Genomic DNA, 22,590 nt, shown 5'->3' with positions numbered 1-22,590 from the left:
CTTTGTACCTGGATAACAATTAAAATGGTGTACAAGACCTCTGCTCTTGTAAATACTCAACAAGGATAATCTAAGTGGCTCTTCCTCGATTACACCTTGGGTGAAGATGTGCTACAATCTGCAATGATTAGTGGCGTGTCTTTCAAAAAACATGCACAATGCAACAAGACAGCATTCATCTTCATCGGATGTGTGACTAGCAGCTCCTGACAAATAACCTCTACACCCGATGCCAGTACAGCTGAGAACAAGCGTTTCCAATGCCGCATTCGACTGTATCGTTTTGACGTTGCGAAGTCAAATTCCAGGGTCATCATTACGCATCGCTGAACTGAAACAAGGTGTAGACCGTTATCGGTTGCCTGGAAAACGTTAAAAGCCCGGCCACTCTTTTCATGGCTTGTCTACACAAACTGTCTTAAGTGGAAACACAGAGGGTTCACATGAAAATGTAGTGAAACTACAGGCCTATATTTAGTGTTTCACATTGGGATCCTTCCGCATGCCGACCATTTATCTGTCCTATGAACGCATCTGTCCCGATAGCTAGCTAGCTATATGGCCGTGGGGAACCTCAGCGCGAGCGCATATAAGCTTGAAGGGTGAGGATAACCGCAAAGTTAATTTACTAAGCGGCGGAGCCAAATCAGTAAGCCAGTAGCCAACTTACTCTAATCGGTAGAACCGTTTGTTTTGTGTTTCCATGTTTATGTGAGTGAGTGAGTGAGTGTGTGTGTGTGTGTGTGTGTGTGTGTGTGTGTATGTTGCTGCTGGCCTGCCCTGAACATGACGCCCGTTTGCTAAAATCCGTGATGGAATGGTCTTAGCGGCCTTACCTCTTCCAGAACGTTGACCGTGTTTCGGCAGCTCTGCAATCGGGTGGTGAAGCTTGATGTAGTGGGAGAGTTGTAATCCTCCGTTGTCTCCGAGAGAAACTCGGACACCGATATCTGGTCCGGCATCCTTTGGCAAGTTATCGCCCAGTACAATAGAATAAGGAAATTCACAAGATCAACACCATTAATTACAGAGGGAAAATGAGCTGAATGTGTCCACCTTCAGACGAGTTTGAATGACAATGATCAGCAACGATCTACAAAAGCGATGTAGTTTTGCTCACTGAACCCTGGGTCCTTAAGAAGAGCAATAGACACAACTCCCTCCTTTTTTCTTGATTTAATTGGGCTCTCGCATCTAAATAATAACGGTATCTCCTGCCCACTTGCTTTGCCTATTCCAGCAGATAACGGCTTCAACTGCACGGAAATATTTTCATTCCATTTCCCAATGTATATTTTGCATTGTTTGAGGAATGAAATGTAATTCCTTCAGATAAATGATTGTTCCAACTCCGACGATGGCCGTTTCATTCTCAGTTTTCCCTTTCTCTCCTCCGTTTTTTCCTTCGTCCTGACGGTCTGTGCTTTCTGACACCAGCGCACGCACGCAAACTCATCCCCTCCCACAATTGATGACGAGGATAAACAAGGAAGAGGTCTGCGCATGCTTCAACACACAATGCTTATAAATTCAAACATATTTATCACGAATTTAAGTTAGACTAAATGCACAATTGGAATGCGGTGCATGAAGAAATAGCCTACTAAGTGTAATAATTCCATTGCCTTTATCAGGTTAGCAGTGATAGAAAGAAAGAAAGTGACACATCCGATGTTTCTAACGGTTTTTTCTATTATCACCACCCATACCTTATCTCTATCTTTAACTCCCATGGTGTTAATATGCCTAGCTCTATAGGCTAACGGATTCGAAAAGTAGACTATTGACATTATTCGCTCAAATTAATTTGAAGAGTAGCTCTGCTTTAAGATAATAGACTTAAAATGGAGTTGCAAATTAGATCAATACCGCTATGTGGCCATTTGGAAATAGGACTACCCATGAATTAGTACCACTGCGTGACCCAGAAGAGTTAGTGCGCTTTTTCACTGCCCTCACTAAAAGTGCGGTCCACTTAATTCATCGGCTTAGTAGTTAGACTGTTACAATGGTCTCTTGACCATCAAAAGGAGCACACAGTTCTATGCCGACTTCAGACATTAAATTATCACAAAAATGCAACTCACCGATTCCAAAGAGAATCCCTGGAGGAAAAACTCGACAATCTCGAAGAAGAGGCCCTCATGACTGTGGTCACCTCAATAAAATCTATATTAAAGTAAGCAACATGAAATTTATTTAATTCACAAAACATCCGGCAAACTGCATCTGAGAAAAAAAAATACTGAACTGCTTGCACTGTTCCACTTCTCTGATATAAATGACCTTAAAACTAGCCTACCATCTAATAAGGAATTAACTTTGGGCGAAATCAACCAAATGGTCAGTAGCCTCAGTCGTTATCATGTCTCAGGAACGAGGGTTTTGCCATGTTTGTAGCTCACCCTTTATGCCAAAGGCTACATAACGCGTTGAAATGTTATCTGTCATTGTTAGAATACCCGATCCAAATACACACATCGTGAATAGTTACTGCAAAAAGCCACGCCTAATAACTTACCGAGACCGCGGCAGTTTTCCCAGTAGTAACACTTCCAGAAATTTGGAAACACGTAAAACTGTTCAGATATTGGTTTCCAGAATGCACCATGCTTCACTAATTTTGTACAATCCCAAAATAGTTGCCTCCATCAGTTGCGAATCAAATACCCGTAGCTTCGACATGCCTGAGGTGAGGGCATTGATTTCTCATCTGGGACTGGTGAAAAGATCAGCAGTGCGGACAGGAAGCGAAAATCAACCATGTGGGCCACAGGGAGTCCGGGGGGGGGGAGAGACTACAGTGGACTAGATCGGAATAGCGGTAATAGCGCAGCATCTGGGGGAACTCGGCAACTGTAACTGCATGGGATCCACGACCAAGAAAACCACAGCCGACATAATTTGAAGATATTTTTGCAATTACAGATACCACAATAAAAAAGGGTTAAAAAGTTAATGTAAATCTTCACATCTATGTAAGCATTCTGTGTCCTAATTAGGTATGAGTTAACAATGTTCACATTTGAACACTATTCAGCACGTTATGAAAAATAAATACAATATTGAATTACTAATTATCTCGAGGTATTCCATGTATTCCACCTTCAAAAACTCACACAGCAGACCGAGAAAGGAATACAAGAGGGGAAAAAAGTGCATTTATTGTGGAGGATCTAACCAGAAAAGTGACCAAACCAGGGCTGCTGAACATAGAACCCTTCTTCGTCACATCTGGTTAAGATGTACACAGGCAGCTGGTCTAGTCTTCGTTTTACAGTCCGTCTCCAACAACCATATCAGCACCAAACCGACGCATTCTAACCTTCCCACACAAGATCAAAAAACAAAAACAATAGCTTCATTCTTTCCTTTCCAAGTTTAAAAAAAAAATAAAGAAGCAACATAGCTTTTTTTAAGAACACCTATATAAAGGCAGTAAAAACATTTGCATGTAACACACAAGTAGCACAGCTCCTTAAAAGGAAAAAAACAAAAACAACAACAGAAGTTGTCCAGATGAGTAAAAGTCTCTTGGGTTGGGGGGGGAGATGTGTGACGGGGCACAAGCTGTTCTCCCCCCACCCCTTGAAGCCCACTTCCTGTTTCACCTCCTGTGCTGCTGGCTCTGTGGCGGAGGAGGACGCAGGAGCCACGCTTCTGCCGCTGTGATGTCACAGCCTCAAGCTTGCCTCGACGCCTGTTGGCATGAAGGGGCCTCGTTAGAGAGGGGGCGTGTCCTGCACAGCCCCTCCTCTTTCATGGGAGGGGGGGCGCGGGGTTCAGTCCGAGTCTGAGTCACTGCTGTCCTCTGAGGATGAGCTGCTGCTGCCTGACTGGTCTTCCTCGTCGTCGTCGTCATCTTCCTCCCCATCATCGTCATTCTGAGCAGACAACAATGTATTACGACACTGACTTTTTAAATCTGTGAAGCTTTGTGCTACTTTAAAGACATAGTAGTACACGGAGTATAGAATGCCTATGCAGGACAGAGTTTAGTCATCACATTCAATGGTAATGATGTGACAGGAAGTGAATACTCGTGACGTGAACACTTCCTGTCTACTAAACTACACATTTGTAAAAAAAAAGTCAAAAAAGTGTAAAGTTGGTGACCGCTGGCGATACCCCAGCTCAAACGCTTACTAAATTATGAGTTCTCACTTCAGAACGCACCTCGTCCTCATCATCATCATCCTCATCACTGTCTGTGCTGCCAGATGACTCTTCGTCATCATCCTCAGAGTCTGACGTGTCCGTCTTCTCGTCCTCGTCATCTGACTCTGATGTGTCCTGCTGTGGAGCACAAATTCACAGTTTTCTCTAAGTGTTCCCCATCTCTCCGCCTCCCCATATCTCTCTCTCTCTTACAGACACGCACGCGTGCACGCGTACACACACACACACACACACACACACACACACACAATATGGCTGGCTGAAAGGAAGGACGTTTCCATCCAGTGCCAGGTCTTTAAAATGACAGCTCATAAAGCATTTATCCACGGTCACACACACACACACACACACACACACACACACACACACACACACACACACACACACACACACACACACACACACACACACACACACACACACACACACACACACACACACACACACACACACACACGTTTCATCCTTCCACACATCTGTAAGCAACGAGTTAGGACCAAACAGATATTACCATCACATTTTACAATGGAAATGGACAGACTCCAGCCCTGCTTTAAGCACTATACCAAATGAAGAAGAGACCTACTCTTCAGCAACATTCGGCTACTGACCCCGTCCAGTACAGACCTGATGCTCTTAAAGGGCTTGATTAGATCAACCAGGTCTACTGTGACAGAGCTATGATCACACACACTCTGATGGGGAGTAATTCCTTCAGAGAAGCAGCCACTTTTGCTGTCTAAATGTTGGTCCCTGTCACTCATTTATGAATTGAGTATAGTACGGCCCTGACCAGTGTGTATGCCATGAGGGAAACTTGATTGTGTAGAGTGTGTTGTGTTCGTGTAGAGTGTGTGGTGTTCATGTAGAGTGTGTGGTGTTCATGTAGAGTGTGTTGTGTTCGTGTAGAGTGTGTGGTGTTCGTGTAGAGTGGGTGGTGTTCGTGTAGAGTGTGTGGTGTTCATGTAGAGTGTGTGGTGTTCATGTAGAGTGGGTGGTGTTCATGCAGAGTGTGTGGTGTTCATGTAGAGTGTGTGGAGTACGTGTAGAGTGGGTGGTGTGGAGTACGTGTAGAGTGTGTGGTGTTCGTGTAGAGTGGGTGGTGTTTGTGTAGAGTGTGTGGTGTTCGTGTAGAGTGGGTGGTGTTCATGTAGAGTGTGTGGTGTTCGTGTAGAGTGGGTGGTGTTCGTGTAGAGTGGGTGGTGTTCGTGTAGAGTGGGTGGTGTGGTGTACGTGTAGAGTGGGTGGTGTGGAGTACGTGTAGAGTGTGTGGTGTTCGTGTAGAGTGTGTGGTGTTCGTGTAGAGTGGGTGGTGTTCGTGTAGAGTGGGTGGTGTGGTGTTCGTGTAGAGTGGGTGGTGTGGTGTTCGTGTAGAGTGTGTGGTGTTCGTGTAGAGTGTGTGGTGTTCGTGTAGAGTGGGTGGTGTTCGTGTAGAGTGGGTGGTGTTCGTGTAGAGTGGGTGGTGTTCGTGTAGAGTGTGTGGTGTTTGTCTAGAGTGTGTGGTGTTCGTGTAGAGTGGGTGGTGTTCGTGTAGAGTGGGTGGTGTGGAGTACGTGTAGAGTGGGTGGTATGGAGTACGTGTAGAGTGGGTGGTGTTCATGTAGAGTGGGTGGTGTTCGTGTAGAGTGGGTGGTTCGTGTAGAGTGGGTGGTGTTCGTGTAGAGTGGGTGGTGTGGTGTTCGTGTAGAGTGGGTGGTGTTCGTGTAGAGTGGGTGGTGTTCGTGTAGAGTGGGTGGTGTTCGTGTAGAGTGGGTGGTGTGGTGTTCGTGTAGAGTGGGTGGTGTTCGTGTAGAGTGGGTGGTGTTCGTGTAGAGTGGGTGGTGTTCGTGTAGAGTGTGTGGTGTTTGTCTAGAGTGTGTGGTGTTCGTGTAGAGTGGGTGGTGTTCGTGTAGAGTGGGTGGTGTGGAGTACGTGTAGAGTGGGTGGTATGGAGTACGTGTAGAGTGGGTGGTGTTCATGTAGAGTGGGTGGTGTTCGTGTAGAGTGGGTGGTGTTCGTGTAGAGTGGGTGGTGTTCGTGTAGAGTGGGTGGTGTGGTGTTCGTGTAGAGTGGGTGGTGTTCGTGTAGAGTGGGTGGTGTTCGTGTAGAGTGGGGTGGTGTTCGTGTAGAGTGGGTGGTGTGGTGTTCGTGTAGAGTGGGTGGTGTTCGTGTAGAGTGGGTGGTGTTCGTGTAGAGTGGGTGGTGTGGTGTTCGTGTAGAGTGTGTTGTGTACGTGTAGAGTGGGTGGTGTAGAGTTCGTGTAGAGTGTGTGGTGTTCGTGTAGAGTGGGTGGTGTTCGTGTAGAGTGGGTGGTGTTCGTGTAGAGTGGGTGGTGTTCGTGTAGAGTGGGTGGTGTTCGTGTAGAGTGGGTGGTGTTCGTGTAGAGTGGGTGGTGTGGTGTTCGTGTAGAGTGTGTGGTGTTCGTGTAGAGTGTGTGGTGTTCGTGTAGAGTGGGTGGTGTTCGTGTAGAGTGGGTGGTGTTTGTGTAGAGTGTGTGGTGTTCGTGTAGAGTGGGTGGTGTTCGTGTAGAGTGGGTGGTGTGGTGTTCGTGTAGAGTGTGTGGTGTTCATGTAGAGTGTGTGGTGTTCGTGTAGAGTGGGTGGTGTTCATGTAGAGTGTGTGGTGTTTGTGTAGAGTGGGTGGTGTTTGTGTAGAGTGGGTGGTGTTCATGTAGAGTGGGTGGTGTTCATGTAGAGTGGGTGGTGTTCGTGTAGAGTGTGTGGTGTACGTGTAGAGTGGGTGGTGTTCGTGTAGAGTGGGTGGTGTTCGTGTAGAGTGGGTGGTGTTCATGTAGAGTGGGTGGTGTGGTGTTCGTGTAGAGTGGGTGGTGTTCGTGTAGAGTGGGTGGTGTTCGTGTAGAGTGGGTGGTGTGGTGTTCGTGTAGAGTGGGTGGTGTTCGTGTAGAGTGGGTGGTGTTCGTGTAGAGTGGGTGGTGTTTGTGTAGAGTGTGTGGTGTTCATGTAGAGTGTGTGGTGTTCGTGTAGAGTGGGTGGTGTTCATGTAGAGTGTGTGGTGTTTGTGTAGAGTGGGTGGTGTTTGTGTAGAGTGGGTGGTGTTCATGTAGAGTGGGTGGTGTTCATGTAGAGTGGGTGGTGTTCGTGTAGAGTGTGTGGTGTACGTGTAGAGTGGGTGGTGTTCGTGTAGAGTGGGTGGTGTTCGTGTAGAGTGGGTGGTGTTCGTGTAGAGTGGGTGGTGTGGTGTTCGTGTAGAGTGGGTGGTGTTCGTGTAGAGTGGGTGGTGTTCGTGTAGAGTGGGTGGTGTTCATGTAGAGTGGGTGGTGTGGTGTTCGTGTAGAGTGGGTGGTGTGGTGTTCGTGTAGAGTGGGTGGTGTTCGTGTAGAGTGGGTGGTGTGGTGTACGTGTAGAGTGTGTGGTGTTCGTGTAGAGTGTGTGGTGTTCGTGTAGAGTGGGTGGTGTTCGTGTAGAGTGGGTGGTGTTCGTGTAGAGTGGGTGGTGTGGTGTTCGTGTAGAGTGGGTGGTGTGGTGTAGAGTGGGTGGAGTACGTGTAGAGTGGGTGGTGTACGTGTAGAGTGGGTGGTGTTCGTGTAGAGTGGGTGGTGTTCGTGTAGAGTGTGTGGTGTTCGTGTAGAGTGGGTGGTGTTCGTGTAGAGTGGTGTTCGTGTAGAGTGGGTGGTGTGGAGTACGTGTAGAGTGGGTGGTGTTCGTGTAGAGTGTGTGGTGTTCGTGTAGAGTGGGTGGGCGTGTAGAGTGGGTGGGCGTTACCTTGGCTCGGTACGCCATGGAACGCTTGCCCCCCCCGGCCCCCACTGCTGTGGCTCTGGCACCTACCGCCTTCGCCTTGGTTATGCGGACTTTCGCTCCAGGACCTTGCGCCTTGCTTGTATTTCGCCGTTTCTGATTGACAGAGAGGGGTAGGGGTAGGGGGGGGGGATGGGCAAAGAAAGGAGAGAGAGAGAGAGAGAGAGAGAGGGAGAGGAGGGGAGGGAGGAAACAACAACAACAAAAAAAGAGAAAGAAAAACACATTTCAAAGCTCAAAGCACTGATTAGTAGCCCCAAAGAGCAGCCAACAAAACACAATTCATTCCAGAGAGGGCAGTTAGCTCAGAGCAGAGAGAAGTGAGGCCAAAGTGCACTTTCCACTAAATGTTAAAACACTGGTAGGGGAGCCTTCCTTTGAGACACAGACCTAACAGTAAATCAAGTACAGGGCAGAGACTAGAGCCAGACACTGACTTTGTGTCCAGATAAATCAGCGTTAAAGGTTTTTATTTTCCCCACAGGGTAAAAGGCAGTCAGAGTGTGGCACAGAAGGCATTTAAGGGGTGAGTTAGGATTAAGAGCTAGAGAATTAAAACAACAGCGCAATCCAGCACTCACCGTGGTGGAGAACTCTTTATACACAGCACGCTCCTGAGGAGAGAGGGACTGGAAGAGAAGGGAAAAAAAGGTCACTGAATATCGGCATGTGCTATTTTCAGTCATGAAGTCCCTTCTCTCAACAACATAGAACATTGGTGTCCTTTGTATTGCAGATCGTGATCAGTCATGCACCGCACGTGGATATCAGCACATTGGAAGAGTCCTTACACGCTCGTAAAATTCAAAAAGAGGGGCCAGCTTGCCATGAAAACTTCATAATTTTGGGCAAAAAGATTTTTAAATGATTGCCAAAAAAAGTGCTTTAACCCTACCCCACTGCAGGGGGCGCTAGCACCATGAGAGTGTTGAGGGAACAGTAAGAGTGTTGTGGGAGCAGTAAGAGTGTTGAGCAGTGAGAGTGGTGAGAGTGTTGTGGGAGCAGTAAGAGTGTTGTGGGAGCAGTAAGAGTGTTGAGGGAGCAGTAAGAGTGTTGAGGGAGCAGTAAGAGTGTTGTGGGAGCAGTAAGAGTGTTGAGCAGTGAGAGTGTTGAGAGTGTTGTGGGAGCAGTGAGAGTGTTGTGGGAGCTGTAAGAGTGTTGTGGGAGCAGTAAGAGTGTTGAGAGTGTTGTGGGAGCAGTAAGAGTGTTGTGGGAGCAGTAAGAGTGTTGAGCAGTAAGAGTGTTGAGAGTGTTGTGGGAGCAGTAAGAGTGTTGTGGGAGCAGTAAGAGTGTTGTGGGAGCAGTGAGAGTGTTGAGAGTGTTGTGGGAGCAGTAAGAGTGTTGTGGGAGCAGTGAGAGTGTTGTGGGAGCAGTGAGAGTGTTGAGAGTGTTGTGGGAGCAGTAAGAGTGTTGTGGGAGCAGTGAGAGTGTTGAGCAGTAAGAGTGTTAAGAGTGTTGTGGGAGCAGTAAGAGTGTTGAGAGTGTTGTGGGAGCAGTGAGAGTGTTGAGCAGTAAGAGTGTTGAGAGTGTTGAGGGAGCAGTAAGAGTGTTGTGGGAGCTGTAAGAGTGTTGACGGAGCAGTGAGAGTGTTGTGGGAGCAGTAAGAGTGTTGTGGGAGCAGTGAGAGTGTTGAGCAGTAAGAGTGTTAAGAGTGTTGTGGGAGCAGTAAGAGTGTTGAGAGTGTTGTGGGAGCAGTGAGAGTGTTGAGCAGTAAGAGTGTTGAGAGTGTTGAGGGAGCAGTAAGAGTGTTGTGGGAGCTGTAAGAGTGTTGACGGAGCAGTGAGAGTGTTGTGGGAGCAGTAAGAGTGTTGTGGGAGCAGTGAGAGTGTTGAGCAGTAAGAGTGTTGAGGGAGCAGTAAGAGTGTTGTGGGAGCCCAAAGTGGCCTACCTTCACCCACGCCTCCAGCTCCGCCTTGTACTCCAGCTGCTGCTCCTCCACCTGCTTCTTGTACTTGTCCTTCTGGAGCTGGGTCAGCTTGTGCCAGCGCTTGCCAATCTCCACCATGCGCTCCTTCAAGCTGAAGTGGTTCAGCTCGCCGTTGGTCAGCAGCTCCTGGGAGAACATCTGGTACCCGCTCCTGATGGGTCCAAAAGAGGAGGAAGGACAGAGAGGGCGGTGAGCAGGATGCCAAGGACGGCTTTCTTTAGTTTATAATTACAATGGAAATGGCCAGCCGAGGCACTGAACCCATGAAGCAGGGTTGGTCAGCCGATGGAAACCATGGTGATATCACTAGTGGGTTCTTTCAGGCTTTGCCATCACAGTGGTGAAGACACGGTCACACCAGAGAAGCAGTGACTGGTAAATGACTTATTGGTCACAGAACTACAATCAGCTGAAATCCAATCTCTATGTACAAACTGAAAAATATCCTGAGATGCCTGATATGTATTTAGTTGGAAACTGCACATGAGTGGAGCGAGTTTGTAAAAATGCCATTCCGTGTTAATTGGCTGTTCAGTCATAAAAACAATCAGAATATTAAAAAATATCCTAATAAATCAAATTTGTTTTCAGTGTGAAGACACTCCAGAATCTGTAAATGAATACTAATCAATAGCGTTAACAGTACTATTCAATGCTGCTTGTATGTCTTATTTAGAGTGAAAATGTAAGGATCTATAGTCTGTGGATGTTGCAGCTGTACACAGGGTGTGAAGCAGTACTAAGGGTTATGTTCTGCGGCATTTGCGCCCTGCCTACTGAATATGAGGATGAGCGTGACTTTAGATATATATAACAGATATATTCTTGTGCTAAATAACAGCATTTTGTGAAATAAGCAACAATATGAGCTTCATTGTATAGCTGTACTTGGCATTTTGACGCATGTATATTTGAAATGTAGTTGAAGGCAAGAATATGTTTAAATACAATCTTAATATAGAGTAAACACTACATATAGGCCTACAAGTGTCGACATTCATAACAGAACAGAGGTGTACACCATCATAATAATGAGTTTAAATGTAGCCAAATATAGCAAAGGTTGGATGATTTGATTGCTTGAACAGATGAAAGAAGACCATATGAATTTTGTAAATGTTACACCGGACAAGATAAATTGAGGAAAACATGCTGTAGCAACATCTTACGGCTCATTTGTTTTGAGATTGGGTAAATAGCTTCTATATGACATTATGATTGGCCAATCTTAATGAAATGTTGTAGGCTCATTCACACTGGCTGCTGAATTTTGATTGGCGGTTGGCGGCCATTTTGTTGAGAGCGCCGAATGGAACTTTAGTATCAGCATACCAAATAAAAAAAAATTTAACATTAAGAGGTTCTTGAGATATTGAAATGTGTCTGTTGCAGCACCCTATGAGGCTAAATTTGATGAAATTTGGTTTTCGTCCAAAGAATATGGCAGTGATGCCAGGGTGTCAAATTTTGTGAAGTTTGTATTGTATTGACTAGTGAAGTGCTATAATTTTGCTTTGAACATTATTCATAAAGTGGCTCCACTCCACACATATGAATCGTAACGAGCTAGGGTCAAGCGCCTCGTAGAGGTCAGCTTGCCATGAAAACGTCATAATTTTGGGCAAAAAGGATTTTCAAGTTATTGCCAAAAAAAGTGCTTTAATCCTACCCCACAGCAGGGGGCGCTAGCACCAAGGGAACCTTGCACCTCGGGACACAAACCTTCTATTCCGTGTCAGCGGTCATGTGGAGCTACAAGCATACCAAGTGTCATGTGGACTGGGGAAGTCTAAGTATGGGATATTGCTAACCAAAAAGAAGTGCAAAAAAACAGAAGAAAAACTTTGACACAGCGCATGCCTGCTTCACTGTGACATCACAAGCACTCAACTCACACAGGCGGTTTCTTTGGCTCGCCGTCAAATTTGGGCTTCCGCTGGCCCTGTCCGGTCTGCGGCGTCCGTATCTCCAACAGCTCTCTCTGCAGAAGAAACCATGTCAGTGTATATGTGACTTACAAAAAACACACACACACACACAAACACGACACAGGCCAGAAAAAAATAAAACACATCTCAAACAAACACTTGCGTACAAATCGCACCAAACTAACATGGCGCACACATTTGTGCTTAATACAACACATGCATACACATGCAACTTTCAAGAAATTGCACACTTAAAATGACATCAAGGACATGGAAACAGGCATTCACCAGCGCATGATCCCAGCAATCCCTGAGACAACCTAAACAGTAATATGGCTGCACTGCATTGAACCACAAAAAGTGTGTCAGGAAGAACATGTCCAAAGTGGACCCCAAGCCCAATGGCTGCTCTCCAGGTAGGCCTGGTGCTACCCAACTGCCCAAAAGGGGACGGGGTGGCGAGAGAGGACTGTTAAGGGGGCTGACCAACACTTTGACAGTTCTCCAGCACAGGTAGGAAGTCAGTGGTCAAAACGTCTCGTCACTGACCACAGTCCGGTACTGAACCTCGTATCGCTTCTGGTCCTCGGCTGCTTTCTTGATCCACGGGATCTTCTCCTTCTTCTCCATGGCCTTCCAAGCACCCTCCATGGCATTCTGGGCCTTTTTCCGATCACTCTGTACCAATGGAAAAGATGCAGAAAGTTGTTTCATATGACTAGTGCAATTTCTTGAGCTTGCTGTAGTTACTTAAAACTCACTTGGCTGCAAAATAAAAACAAAACTAAATTACAATTACTGTCATTTCTGAATTGCACTGTGCTAAAATGGCATAGTCAGTTACGTACCAGAATTTAATACTTTTTTAAATCAAAAAATGTACACTAGTAACGTGTTTATAAGCAGATGTTGATAAGCAGCACCTTTTTTTGTTTGGCACTCACTGCCGTACTGTGATGTCAATATTATCGATACCGGCGCCCCAGTCTGCCAGCTGGGCTGTGTTCAGGTGAGTCATGATCTGCCAGCTGGGCTGTGTTCAGGTGAGTCATGATGCATCCTTACCCTGTACTTGGCCAGGTAATCCCCAATCACGCTCTGCTGCCACATCTCCTCTGCCGTTTTGGGCGTTTCGGGGAGCCGACCTTTCTTTTTGCCATCTTTCTTATCTTTTATCGCCGTACCCTGTACCCAGTGATCCAACTCTGGATCCCGACACCGCTCCTACAGACAACACACACACACACACACACACACACACACACACACACACACACACACACACACACACACACACACACACACACACACACACACACACACACACACACACACACACACACACACACACACACACACACACACACACACACACACACCAAATCTCTCAGAACCTTAAACCACTCCACAGAGCACACTGCTCAACAGTATAATACAAACAGAGGAGGTTAAAGTCTTCTGTTGTATTTGATGCTAACAGCAAGGACATTCAATTGTCACACTTATGATGTCCAAAACCAAGTTTTTTTTCCTCCTCTCGCCTTAACCATATGAACTGAGTAAGAGAGACCCCCACCTTCGCTGAGGGGGACTTGGCCCTGAGGTTGTTCCCCATCTTGGAGCCCCCGAGCTTCTCCTCCGTCAGAACCCGATCCCTCTCCTCCTCTGGTAGACTCTATGGATGGGAGCGGAAACGCACGCATGTGTTTCAGAGTATGCCATTGAAAGAGCCACAGGGCTTAAGGTACACAGTTTTCAGACTGTTGTTGGTAATTTAATAGTGTGTGCACTCTTACCTCTAAAAACCGCTGGAGGTCGATTTCATACTGCTTCTTTTTCTGAAGACGGAACAAAAATTGTTCATGTTCCTTCACGGTCACGTGCTACTCATGTCTATGCAAATATTTTAAAACGGGACACTAATTAGCTAGGAAGGTCCTATTCAATTGCGTTTATTTTGCCAAAACAGCCCAATTAAGCCCTTGCGATATGAATGGCAACAACTTTACTAACTCCAACCCTTTTTTGCCTTTCCTTCCCCCGGGGCCTGACCTGTTCGCAGCGTTTCTGGAACATGTCCTTCTCCTTCTGCGTCATCATCTTCCACTGCTTGCTGCACAGCACCATCCGCTCCGTGCTCGGCACGTCCTTCATGTTCACCATCAGCTCCGCGCAGTACAGCGAGTAGCCATTTCTGAGGGGCACAACAGGAGACACAGTCAGACAACTACACGCTTACACACAATTACACGCTAACACACAATTACATGCTAACACACAACTACACGCTAACACACAACTACACACTAACACATAGCGCCTGCAAGTGTTTCAAGTTGAATAAAAATAAAAAGAATGAGATTAGTGTGTCCCAACTACCTAACTGAAAATTCTGATCTCTGCCACATGCAGGCATAACAATCTGATTTGGGCAGGATTTTATTTTCCCTGTGATATGACCATAGGCCTTACTCAAAGGGTCAAACAGAAAAGCTGACTAACAGTGCACCATAAAAGCCTTCAGTCTGATTACTCTGCTGTGAGGGGTTTTCTTAGGGGGGGGTTAAATAGTGACGAGTGCTTAAATAGTGACGACACTTACGGTGGAGGTTTGGTGGGCCGCCCGTCAAACTTATCCTTGAGCTGCCGCTCAGCTTTGGTCAGGACGGACTTGACATGCTCATCTGAATGGGAGTCTGGGTGGGCCTCGTTGTAGATCCTCATGCTATCCTGCAGCACACAACAGGATCAGATCCACGAGAGGTTAGGAGGGCATACAAGCAAATGGGAGCGTCTGTCCAGATTAATGAATAAATATCACTGCAAACATACTGCAAAAGTCTGCATGCAGTTATTACATTTCACTGACTCCAGCTTTCAAACAACCCTCCCTAGGCAAAGAGCTTCCCCCTCTACATTGCTGAGCGGATGTGGTTCGCTTTGACTTCAGGCTCAAATGTATTGCTCAGAACACAACCGGCAAATAAACCCAGGAGCAAGCACCAAACGCTTGACTGACAGCTAAGGAAGCGAAAGCCAGTCTGCCACTGACTTTCATGGATGCATCATTCACTGGATCTGCATCAGAGTGGCGTATTTATTAATTGCTGATTCATTGTTCCTGAAACTACTCCCTGTTGTTAGAGGGGGTGTGGGGGGGGGGGGGGGGGGGGGGGGGGGGGGGGGCTGGACAGGACAGAGGGCTTTGCACATGTGCAGCTGACTCTATGGCTTGCTCTATAAAAGGGAACATGAACTCAGTTCTACCTCAAAATCCTTCTGCAGCTCCAGAGCTTTGCTGATCCACTTCAGACGCTTCTTGTCTGACAGCTGGGACCACTGTCTGCGTAGTGCCTCCTTCAGTTCTTTCTGGGTAACCTAGGTGCACAAGACCAAAAGGCAACATAAACATCCACAAAATGGAGGGCTTTGATTATGTTGTATCTTGTTAAATATTAAATGTTAATATTAAATAAATAAAAAACCTGGTCAAAAGAAAGTAAGTTTGTCACAGTCAATATTGATCAGAACAACAAATATATATTGCACCCTCTGATGGGCAGACTATATATGGTGTGAATCATTTGTGTTCCAATTATGTCAGCACACTGACATCTGGGTGAAGCTTCATGTAGGTCTTCTTCTCATGGTTGTACCACAGCTGCTGGGGAGTCTTGGGCTTCTCAGGGAGGTCTGACTTCTTTCTCTCCTCTATCAGTTCTGGGTGGTCTTCCCTGGAAAGTATGCAAAAGTAACTGAATAGTGTATACAGCCCTACAGAAAATTACCTGGCATGTCTCCAACACTGTGGATAATTTGGTTAAAATGGTGCTTACTTAAACCGTGCCATGTTCTTCTCAAATGACTCCTTCTCTCTCTGGAACTCTTGAATGTACTTAAGCTGAAGAGAAAATTAGAACATGTTAAGATTTAACACATCAATGGCAGAGGACAGCATAGGCATATATATCTCTATGAACCAAAATAAGCACAGTGTTCCCTCTGGCATATAATAATAATAACCTTCATCTATAGAGCACTTTCCAAAATCTATGTTACAAGTGCTTGACAGAGGCATCAAAATAAAAAATCATCAGGTTTTAAAAGAAAACTAGGCAGGCCATCAAAAACCAATACATTAGTAACACCAGTTTGACAGTACGGAGTAATAACATTGTTTTAAAGGAAATAAGACTAAAAAACTAATACAAAATCAGGAGGCTTCCCTGTAAGTGTGTTTTAAAAAGGGACTTATAGGAAGTCACTGACTCAGCCAGCATTGATTTAGTCAGGCAGATCGGTCCAGAGCCATGGGGTCCTGACTGCAAATGCTATACATCGTCTATAACAACATAACACTGCTATCATACCTTCTTCTTCTCTGGGAGTTCTTTGTACTTCTTGGATAATATCTTGGTGAGATCGAGATTGCTCATTTCTGGGTGGATCTTGGCATACTTTGCTCGTTTCTCCATAAAGAAGCGAAAGTACGGTGTTAAAGGCTTCTTTGGAAAGTCTGGATGTGTCTGGAAGTGGAGGAGATGACAAGCAGGGCTAGTTTACAACTACTCCATTATGGTGAGGAGGAAAATTATTGCGCAACATTTCAAAGAAAATTAAGCTTAGTTTGCAGACAGTTCAATGCAGTTCGTAAAAAAAAAAGATCAAGAATAAAAACTTGCGTGGCTTACTGTACGAGACACCTTGTGCACTGAGCATACATATTTAGAGTGCTTGGGTCTTTGCCTTGAAAAACATACCTTCAGCTTCTTTCCTTTGTATGGGTTCTTCACATATTCAATGGCATCCACAATAAGCTCTGTCATAGTTCTATATTTCCGCACCTCGAAGTAAAGAAAACCAGAGAATATAAGCACTTTTGAACACTTAGCTCTGATCTAGGAGAGAAGAACCAAGACTAATTCAAGTTAGTCTTTTGTCCAAGACTAATTCAAATTAAGGCCTGTATATCAGATCCAACAAATACACACAAGATCTTTCTTTATATTTAAGTGCAAGTGAAGCCAGGCCATTACAAGCACCCCCCTTTATTAGGTGGAATGCCAGAGTTTCAGGCAGCTTAGTTTAGTAATCCATGTAACCGATGTCCAGTGACACTTCAGCCTTCAGTGTTGCAGCACTGGCTTACCTCTGTGGAGAGTTTCTGCCATTTCTGCTTGCAAATATCTCCCGAGTAAGCGCCAAAAGCCACTTTCTCCCAGTCAAAGTGAGACTCTGTGGTCTTATACTTCATAGAGTCTAAATCGGGCAGTATGCTTCGGATCCTCTCCAGTAACATCAGACAGTCTTCTTTCCTCCATTCATCTACAGACAAACACAGAGATACGCTTGGTGGACGGGAGCACAAACTACAGGTCTTCACGGATCGGACTGACCAGATCATCCATTGTTAATTAAACCAAATCAACTGCACAACTCTTTATGTTAAATGGTATCAAACAAGCAATGTATTACCTGGTTCTGACTTGATTCGTACAGTCGGGGCGGCAGAGACACTTGTACTGCCATTCATGTTGGAGACTCTGTGGGCAGTTCCAAATGGATACAGCCCTAAAACAACAAAATTCAAAAGCACCCACAACAATCAGTCACATACCGCCGGGTACAATTGTTTACGCTTAAATCAGTCGCTGGTAGAGGCCAATATAAAGTACAAGAAAAGTCTATATTAACATACAAATGAACCGGGGGAAAAAATTACATATGAACGGCATCTGTCAGAACATAATTAAAGGACATAAGATAACGTCTAATGGCCGGCTCATTTGTACATAACGGGTGCTAATAGAGAAGGCAACAAATAGTTACTCAGTTCGCGCTGACTTGAAACCAAATTGCCATAAAGGACATTGACCAGATCCAGCCTCGACTCCGCCTATGCATCCCCTCCCAATGAGGAGACGCATCAGTGCGATGTGGTCGACCGCCTCGGTGAAACTAACAGCGACATGGTAAGCGGATCCATAAGAAGAAACACGCGAATCATCGATTTGTTCCCTGATCTTTCGCTGGACCACTGTTAAATGGATGTGACGTTAATCATTATAAGAAGGTTGGTTTCGGACTGCAGTCTTCTTTAGACGACAGCCAAGCGGCACTGACCCAGCCACGCCACACCGGCGGGGCTGGCTAGATTCATCCGGGGATGATGACAGGGTGAGAGTCCAAGCCTTAACCTTGTATTTTAAATACTTGTTTAACTCTCGGTAACAAAAGATTACTTCTAATTCGGGTCGGGAGAGACGTTTAATAATGTTACATAGCCACGGAATGTGTTGCTCGGTAACGTATCAACTACCGTCATGTGCGTGAACGATGCTTGCGGAAGGTAGCTGACTGCTGTTCCCTTGGCAGGAGTGGCATTAACGTTAGCTACCTCTCGTTACAGTTCCACATCCAAATTGCTCCATCTGCCAAAAGATCTTTTACAAAGCGAATAATATATCAGCACTCAAGCGAAGTTAGTGACGTTGTAGCTACTGTTAGCTACATATTACAATTGAGTTTGACCATATCTGTGAGTAGATTAACTTTTGTGAAGATAGCTAAGTTAGTACACTCAGGCAAATACAGGACCGAACTGCGAGGAATGTTTTACCCCAAGCAACCTAGCTAGCGATAGCTTACTAGCTAAAGGCGAGCATCTGTTGTGATTCATTAGGGCATAGGTAGTAGCAGATTTAAGGCGGTCAGTCCAGCCGGTAATTGCAATTCTTGCCCATATATGCGGGTGTACTGAAATGCCAAGGCTGTGTGAAGTAAGTTAACATTACCCCAACATCCCGCGCTCGGCCGTTTTAGCTAAGTAGGCATGCTCTCTGACCTGCATTCCGATTAGGCTAGCTAGGCTAGATAACGCTGACGGACAATAAGCAATTGCTCCTCCGTGACATATATGAGCTTTTGGTAGGAGTGAAATCACCCTTCATCCATTTTAAAGATATAATTATTAAAGAAAATGAAGGTTATCCTGTCAAGATAACTGTGCCAGTTTTTGGCATGTTAAGCTATGCTAAAGTGAGCAACTTAGCTTAGCTAACTAGGCAGCGACGCATTTACAACCTTTGGAAAACATTCACTAACTTAACACCTCGAGCTTTGTAATGTTACAGAATAAACTTCAAGCCTTATACCAATAAGTTGCGCAGGTAACGGTCACGTCTTCGTTGGCAGGTGTGATCCAAGTTAAATTGTGCTGGTTAGCAAGTAAACGTGGCTAGCCTAGAGTGACAGAGCTTTCTAGCGCGAGCCAGGACTTGACACTGGCGGAACGGAGTTTCTCGGGGTAGCCTACGTAACGCTACTTATCCGCCCGCCACTCCCAAGCGGTGGCGCCGCTGTGCAACCGTGCGAGGCGCAGCTTTTCCCGGTTAAAGTGTCATCGCCTGCCTGCCCTCAAGGTCGTCTCGGTTAAAACCTCACTAAACAAAATTACAAATGCCCAACAACTTGTAATTAAATGTTAACGTGAATTGGTATACATGCAACAAATGAAAAAGTAGCTTGGCAATTGTAATGACAGGAAGTGTATGAAAATGAATTTGTGAAATTGTGCATAAATGAGGCCGCGTGATGGGCTTCTGTAGTGTTGGCCCATTCATGTGGTTGACAGCGATGATATTTCAACATGGGAAGTTATTGACGCACCGGCTGTTGTCTGCCTGCAACCCCCGTAATGGCGCCCTCATTCCGGCAGGAGTCAGCACGCAGTTTCCGCTGGCACGAAAGCTCTAGGCAGATGCCTTGGTGGGGTAACATGGTCGCATTTTTCGAGCTCGAAATATTTTAAGGTTGTCGTATACAATCTGATTTTTATCCCATTTATTCGTAAACGAATCTGTTAGACCTCCTCTTCAGAGCACGTTCATTTCATGAAAATAATATTCAATATGATGGCAAATAGTGTAAATACATAAATGTGCTAATAAACACGGTAACGGAAATATTCATATAAGCGGACAATATACTTTTATTTTTAATCTGTAGGAAATATGGAATTATCATCCTTGTTACAACGGCTAAAAAATAAAAACAGCGACGAGAGCGGGTGTCTCTGCCTTCCCTCGCCCCAAAGCTCTCACTGCGGAGCCGCCATGAATGTTACAAAGACTCGGGGACGAACGATCGGAAAATTGCTTGGAACGACGTCAAAAATGATCAGACTACTCACCTTTTTCGGCACTTCGAGAGCAACAGCCTTTAAAAACTATAATTTAATTGAGTTGTTTGTTTTGGTGATGTTTAAGTTCCTTTTTTTTCCAACGGTAAACCCCGGGGAGTCAGGTCGAAACAGATCCGACAAAAGGAGCGTCTGGTTCGGTATGAAACTCCGCCCAGCGCCGCAGGGGGAGGAACTCCGAAGGAAAACATGCGAGAAAAATTGAGACAAAGAAACCGTATGAAACTTCATAGAAATTAAGGCCATTAATTATAATTTACAATACTTTCCCCTTAGAACCGTGACCTAACAAGCCATTTATTTCAAATAACTTGTTTTTTTAAGTAGGATTTGCACGGATATTTTGCAAGATTACCATTGCTTATAATAAAGAGTTTTTCAGATATCTGTATGTATGAAATAAGACATTGACATTGGTAAACACTTTAAAAAGTAGATGTATTTGTTTTCAAATAATATGTCGATCTATGACTCCGCTCGGGCAGGGATGTGTTCCCGGCCAACATCTGAATCCAAGCCCTAACCCGATTAGTTTGAGCGCCCGAGTCTTGTCCTCCGATGCTCTACTGAAATCACAGCCGGTTTGGAATATGATGGGACATTCTTGGATCAATCAAAGTGCGCATAAATAAAATTACCTATGACTCGTTTTATTACATTTTGGAGAAAGCCATGTAGTTTAAAATGCATATGACAGTGTAGCTTGGTAGCGTAAAATAAGCCTTATGCAGAAGTCCGTTTTTATAGGCCTACTTCATTGAATCGGCTATGTTCCCACAGACTCATCGCGACAATGTTTTGAAAATACTGTGTGGTGGCGTTCAGAGAATCTTCAAAAGCTGTTAGAGCCAGCGTGAAGCAAGTCAATTGTCGAAATGCCCCAAGAGTGTGAGATGGGAATTGTACACAAACGTCACGTTGCCGTAGATTTGTTTTTGGTAAACGGACCAATGGGACAGAGAAAGGAGGAGACAGAGTCGCGCAGCCTCCAAACATACTGATCAGCCTAGGTAAAAAAAAATCTTCCCGTCTTGATGTTTATTAACATTTAGGCTACTGTACGTATATGGTACGAGGGCGTAACACAGGCTATAACTTGTCAAAAAAGCCCTAATAGTTATGACAAAAATATAAACAATCACTGTGGTCGTGATCAACATGGGCTAGCTGACATATCCAAATCGAAACGCCTCGCCATTTTCTGCATGGCGGTCCATTGTATTCCGAAAGCCTAGTCGGTCTGAAATACTGCCCTCTAGTGGGCATCATTTGTTCTTCTTCAATTTGGTGCAATTTACGAGAGACTTACGTGGGGCATATGATCATGCCACACACAGACATGAGTCAAATCAGACGGTGCAAAAACAGAAAACCGAGCAGTGGTGTATATTTCATTTTAATATAAACGGGAAAAAATCAGTCACAATACAGACATTCATTAGTACCCACATTCAGTATGATAGTTCAATGCCCAGGTGTATTTGAAGTAAAGTATGTTTTGAACTGACATACAAATAAGCAGGCCGCAGTGTCATGACGGGTCATATCACCACTGTAATTCCACATAATAAATGTTTCAGCCCACATAGCAGCAGAAAAGAGACAGACATTTATGGCTTCTATACATTTATTGATGGATATATAAAAATATTTTAGCATAAGGCCTTGATATAAAGAAAAGGATATAATTGGATAACTCATAATAAAATAGTGAACGATTGTCTTGTTAAAAGAGCTGGAATGTAGGTGTAGTGTTTGACTCAAAACTGACACCTAATAAAATAAATGTTCTCATTTGGACATCCTAAAATAGTTTTCTCTTTCATTCTACATCCCTGCATTAGTGCTTAACATTAGTTAATGCATAGCATGAATAAAAACAAAAACTAGCTTACAAAGTACATTGTAAGATTTCAGCTTTAAATTATGTTTTGACAAATACAAGATGTCTGCCTCTCTGAACGGACAAACATGAAGTTTAGACAACACTAAAAGGTGATATTTCGTCTAAAGCATAGCTAATTTCAACCAAATATAAATGAACAAAGCAAGTCTGTTTTTCCAGTGCAAAGCTGTTACAATATACAAAGACTGTTTTCATATATTTAAGCCATATTTGATTGACAATTTTAGCACAGTAGTTTTTTCTTACGTGGAACACTGGTTGTCATTTCTGTGCTGTGTCCTCCAAAAGGCAATGCAGAGATATGTAGTAGCACTGATCCGCATATAACGGCTACTCGACATTTTTTAATGTGTGAAAATGTCATACCAATAGTTAAAGTTATGGTATATATTTCTAGTTAAAGTTACATTAAGTTTTTTTTTTTTTGTTTGTCTGAAATATGCTCAACAACATATCTCAATGTGCTCACATACCACCAAAGGCTTCTGTAGTCTAGGCCCATTCAACCACCTGTGCAGCTTTAAAGAGACATTCCCTTCTGAAGTTTCTCATTGAGCCTTGACACTCTTAACCAATCTGATCATAAGAGAATCTCAAATTCAAGGATTGGGCCTCTGGGATAGCATTTCTAAAACTAGTACGCAATTGAAGTGATGGACAGGGCAGAGCCAACAGTGAAAGGAGAGGTAGGAACAGGGTCTGGAGCAGGTCTT

General features: G+C 44.8%; 2 protein-coding genes across 14 annotated transcripts in view; both read right to left on the bottom strand.

Moving 5' to 3' along the window:
* asap1a (ArfGAP with SH3 domain, ankyrin repeat and PH domain 1a) overlaps nt 1-3,018 on the bottom strand; it is a 35,736-nt gene extending 32,718 nt beyond the window's left edge. For 3 of the 5 annotated variants that reach the window (XM_031563246.2, XM_042703755.1, XM_042703754.1), the window contains exons 1-2: nt 2,088-3,018; nt 837-963 (exon numbers count right to left, since the gene is read on the bottom strand). In XM_031563246.2, coding sequence (XP_031419106.1) covers nt 837-963; nt 2,088-2,215 — 255 coding nt within the window. In that variant the 5' untranslated portion in view covers nt 2,216-3,018. The other 2 variants (XM_042703756.1, XM_042703757.1) reach the window with 2 other exon arrangements.
* Nucleotides 3,019-3,132: 114 nt separating this feature from the next.
* On the bottom strand, nt 3,133-20,122 carry ubtfl (upstream binding transcription factor, like). Of its 9 annotated transcripts, none has more exons than XM_012817545.3 (20): nt 19,963-20,122; nt 17,247-17,342; nt 16,921-17,096; nt 16,532-16,615; nt 16,142-16,297; nt 15,608-15,672; nt 15,385-15,505; nt 15,039-15,149; nt 14,374-14,501; nt 13,824-13,965; nt 13,568-13,609; nt 13,348-13,446; nt 12,837-12,995; nt 12,321-12,449; nt 11,739-11,824; nt 9,805-9,994; nt 8,498-8,545; nt 7,881-8,012; nt 4,147-4,296; nt 3,133-3,884 (listed from the first exon to the last, which is right to left on the bottom strand). In XM_012817545.3, exons 2-20 carry the CDS (start codon nt 17,302-17,304, stop codon nt 3,783-3,785), a joined length of 2,178 nt encoding a protein of 725 aa, XP_012672999.1. In that variant the 5' UTR covers nt 17,305-17,342; nt 19,963-20,122; the 3' UTR covers nt 3,133-3,782. The 9 variants fall into 9 exon arrangements, with proteins under 9 accessions (XP_012672999.1, XP_031419100.1, XP_031419102.1 ...); XM_031563240.2 differs by having other exon boundaries at nt 4,165-4,296; XM_031563242.2 differs by having other exon boundaries at nt 4,177-4,296.
* Nucleotides 20,123-22,590: the final 2,468 nt, after the last annotated feature.

The sequence above is a fragment of the Clupea harengus genome, chromosome 25 (genome assembly GCF_900700415.2).
Source record: "Clupea harengus chromosome 25, Ch_v2.0.2, whole genome shotgun sequence".
In the NCBI taxonomy this organism is placed as follows: Eukaryota; Metazoa; Chordata; class Actinopteri; order Clupeiformes; family Clupeidae; genus Clupea; species Clupea harengus.
This window is presented reverse-complemented; position numbering and strand designations above follow the sequence as displayed.

What these genes read in the sequence shown, in the direction of transcription:
- ubtfl (XM_012817545.3), bottom strand. Translation starts at nt 17,304, where the DNA reads ATGAATGGCAGTACAAGTGTCTCTGCCGCCCCGACTGTACGAATCAAG. An exon ending in CCAAGTCCCCCTCAGCGAAG is followed by an intron (nt 12,996 to 13,347) that starts GTGGGGGTCTCT and finishes TGTTGTCTGTAG; the next exon opens with GAGCGGTGTCGGGATCCAGA. An exon ending in GAGCCAAAGAAACCGCCTGT is followed by an intron (nt 9,995 to 11,738) that starts GTGAGTTGAGTG and finishes TGGACCCATCAG; the next exon opens with GAGCGGGTACCAGATGTTCT.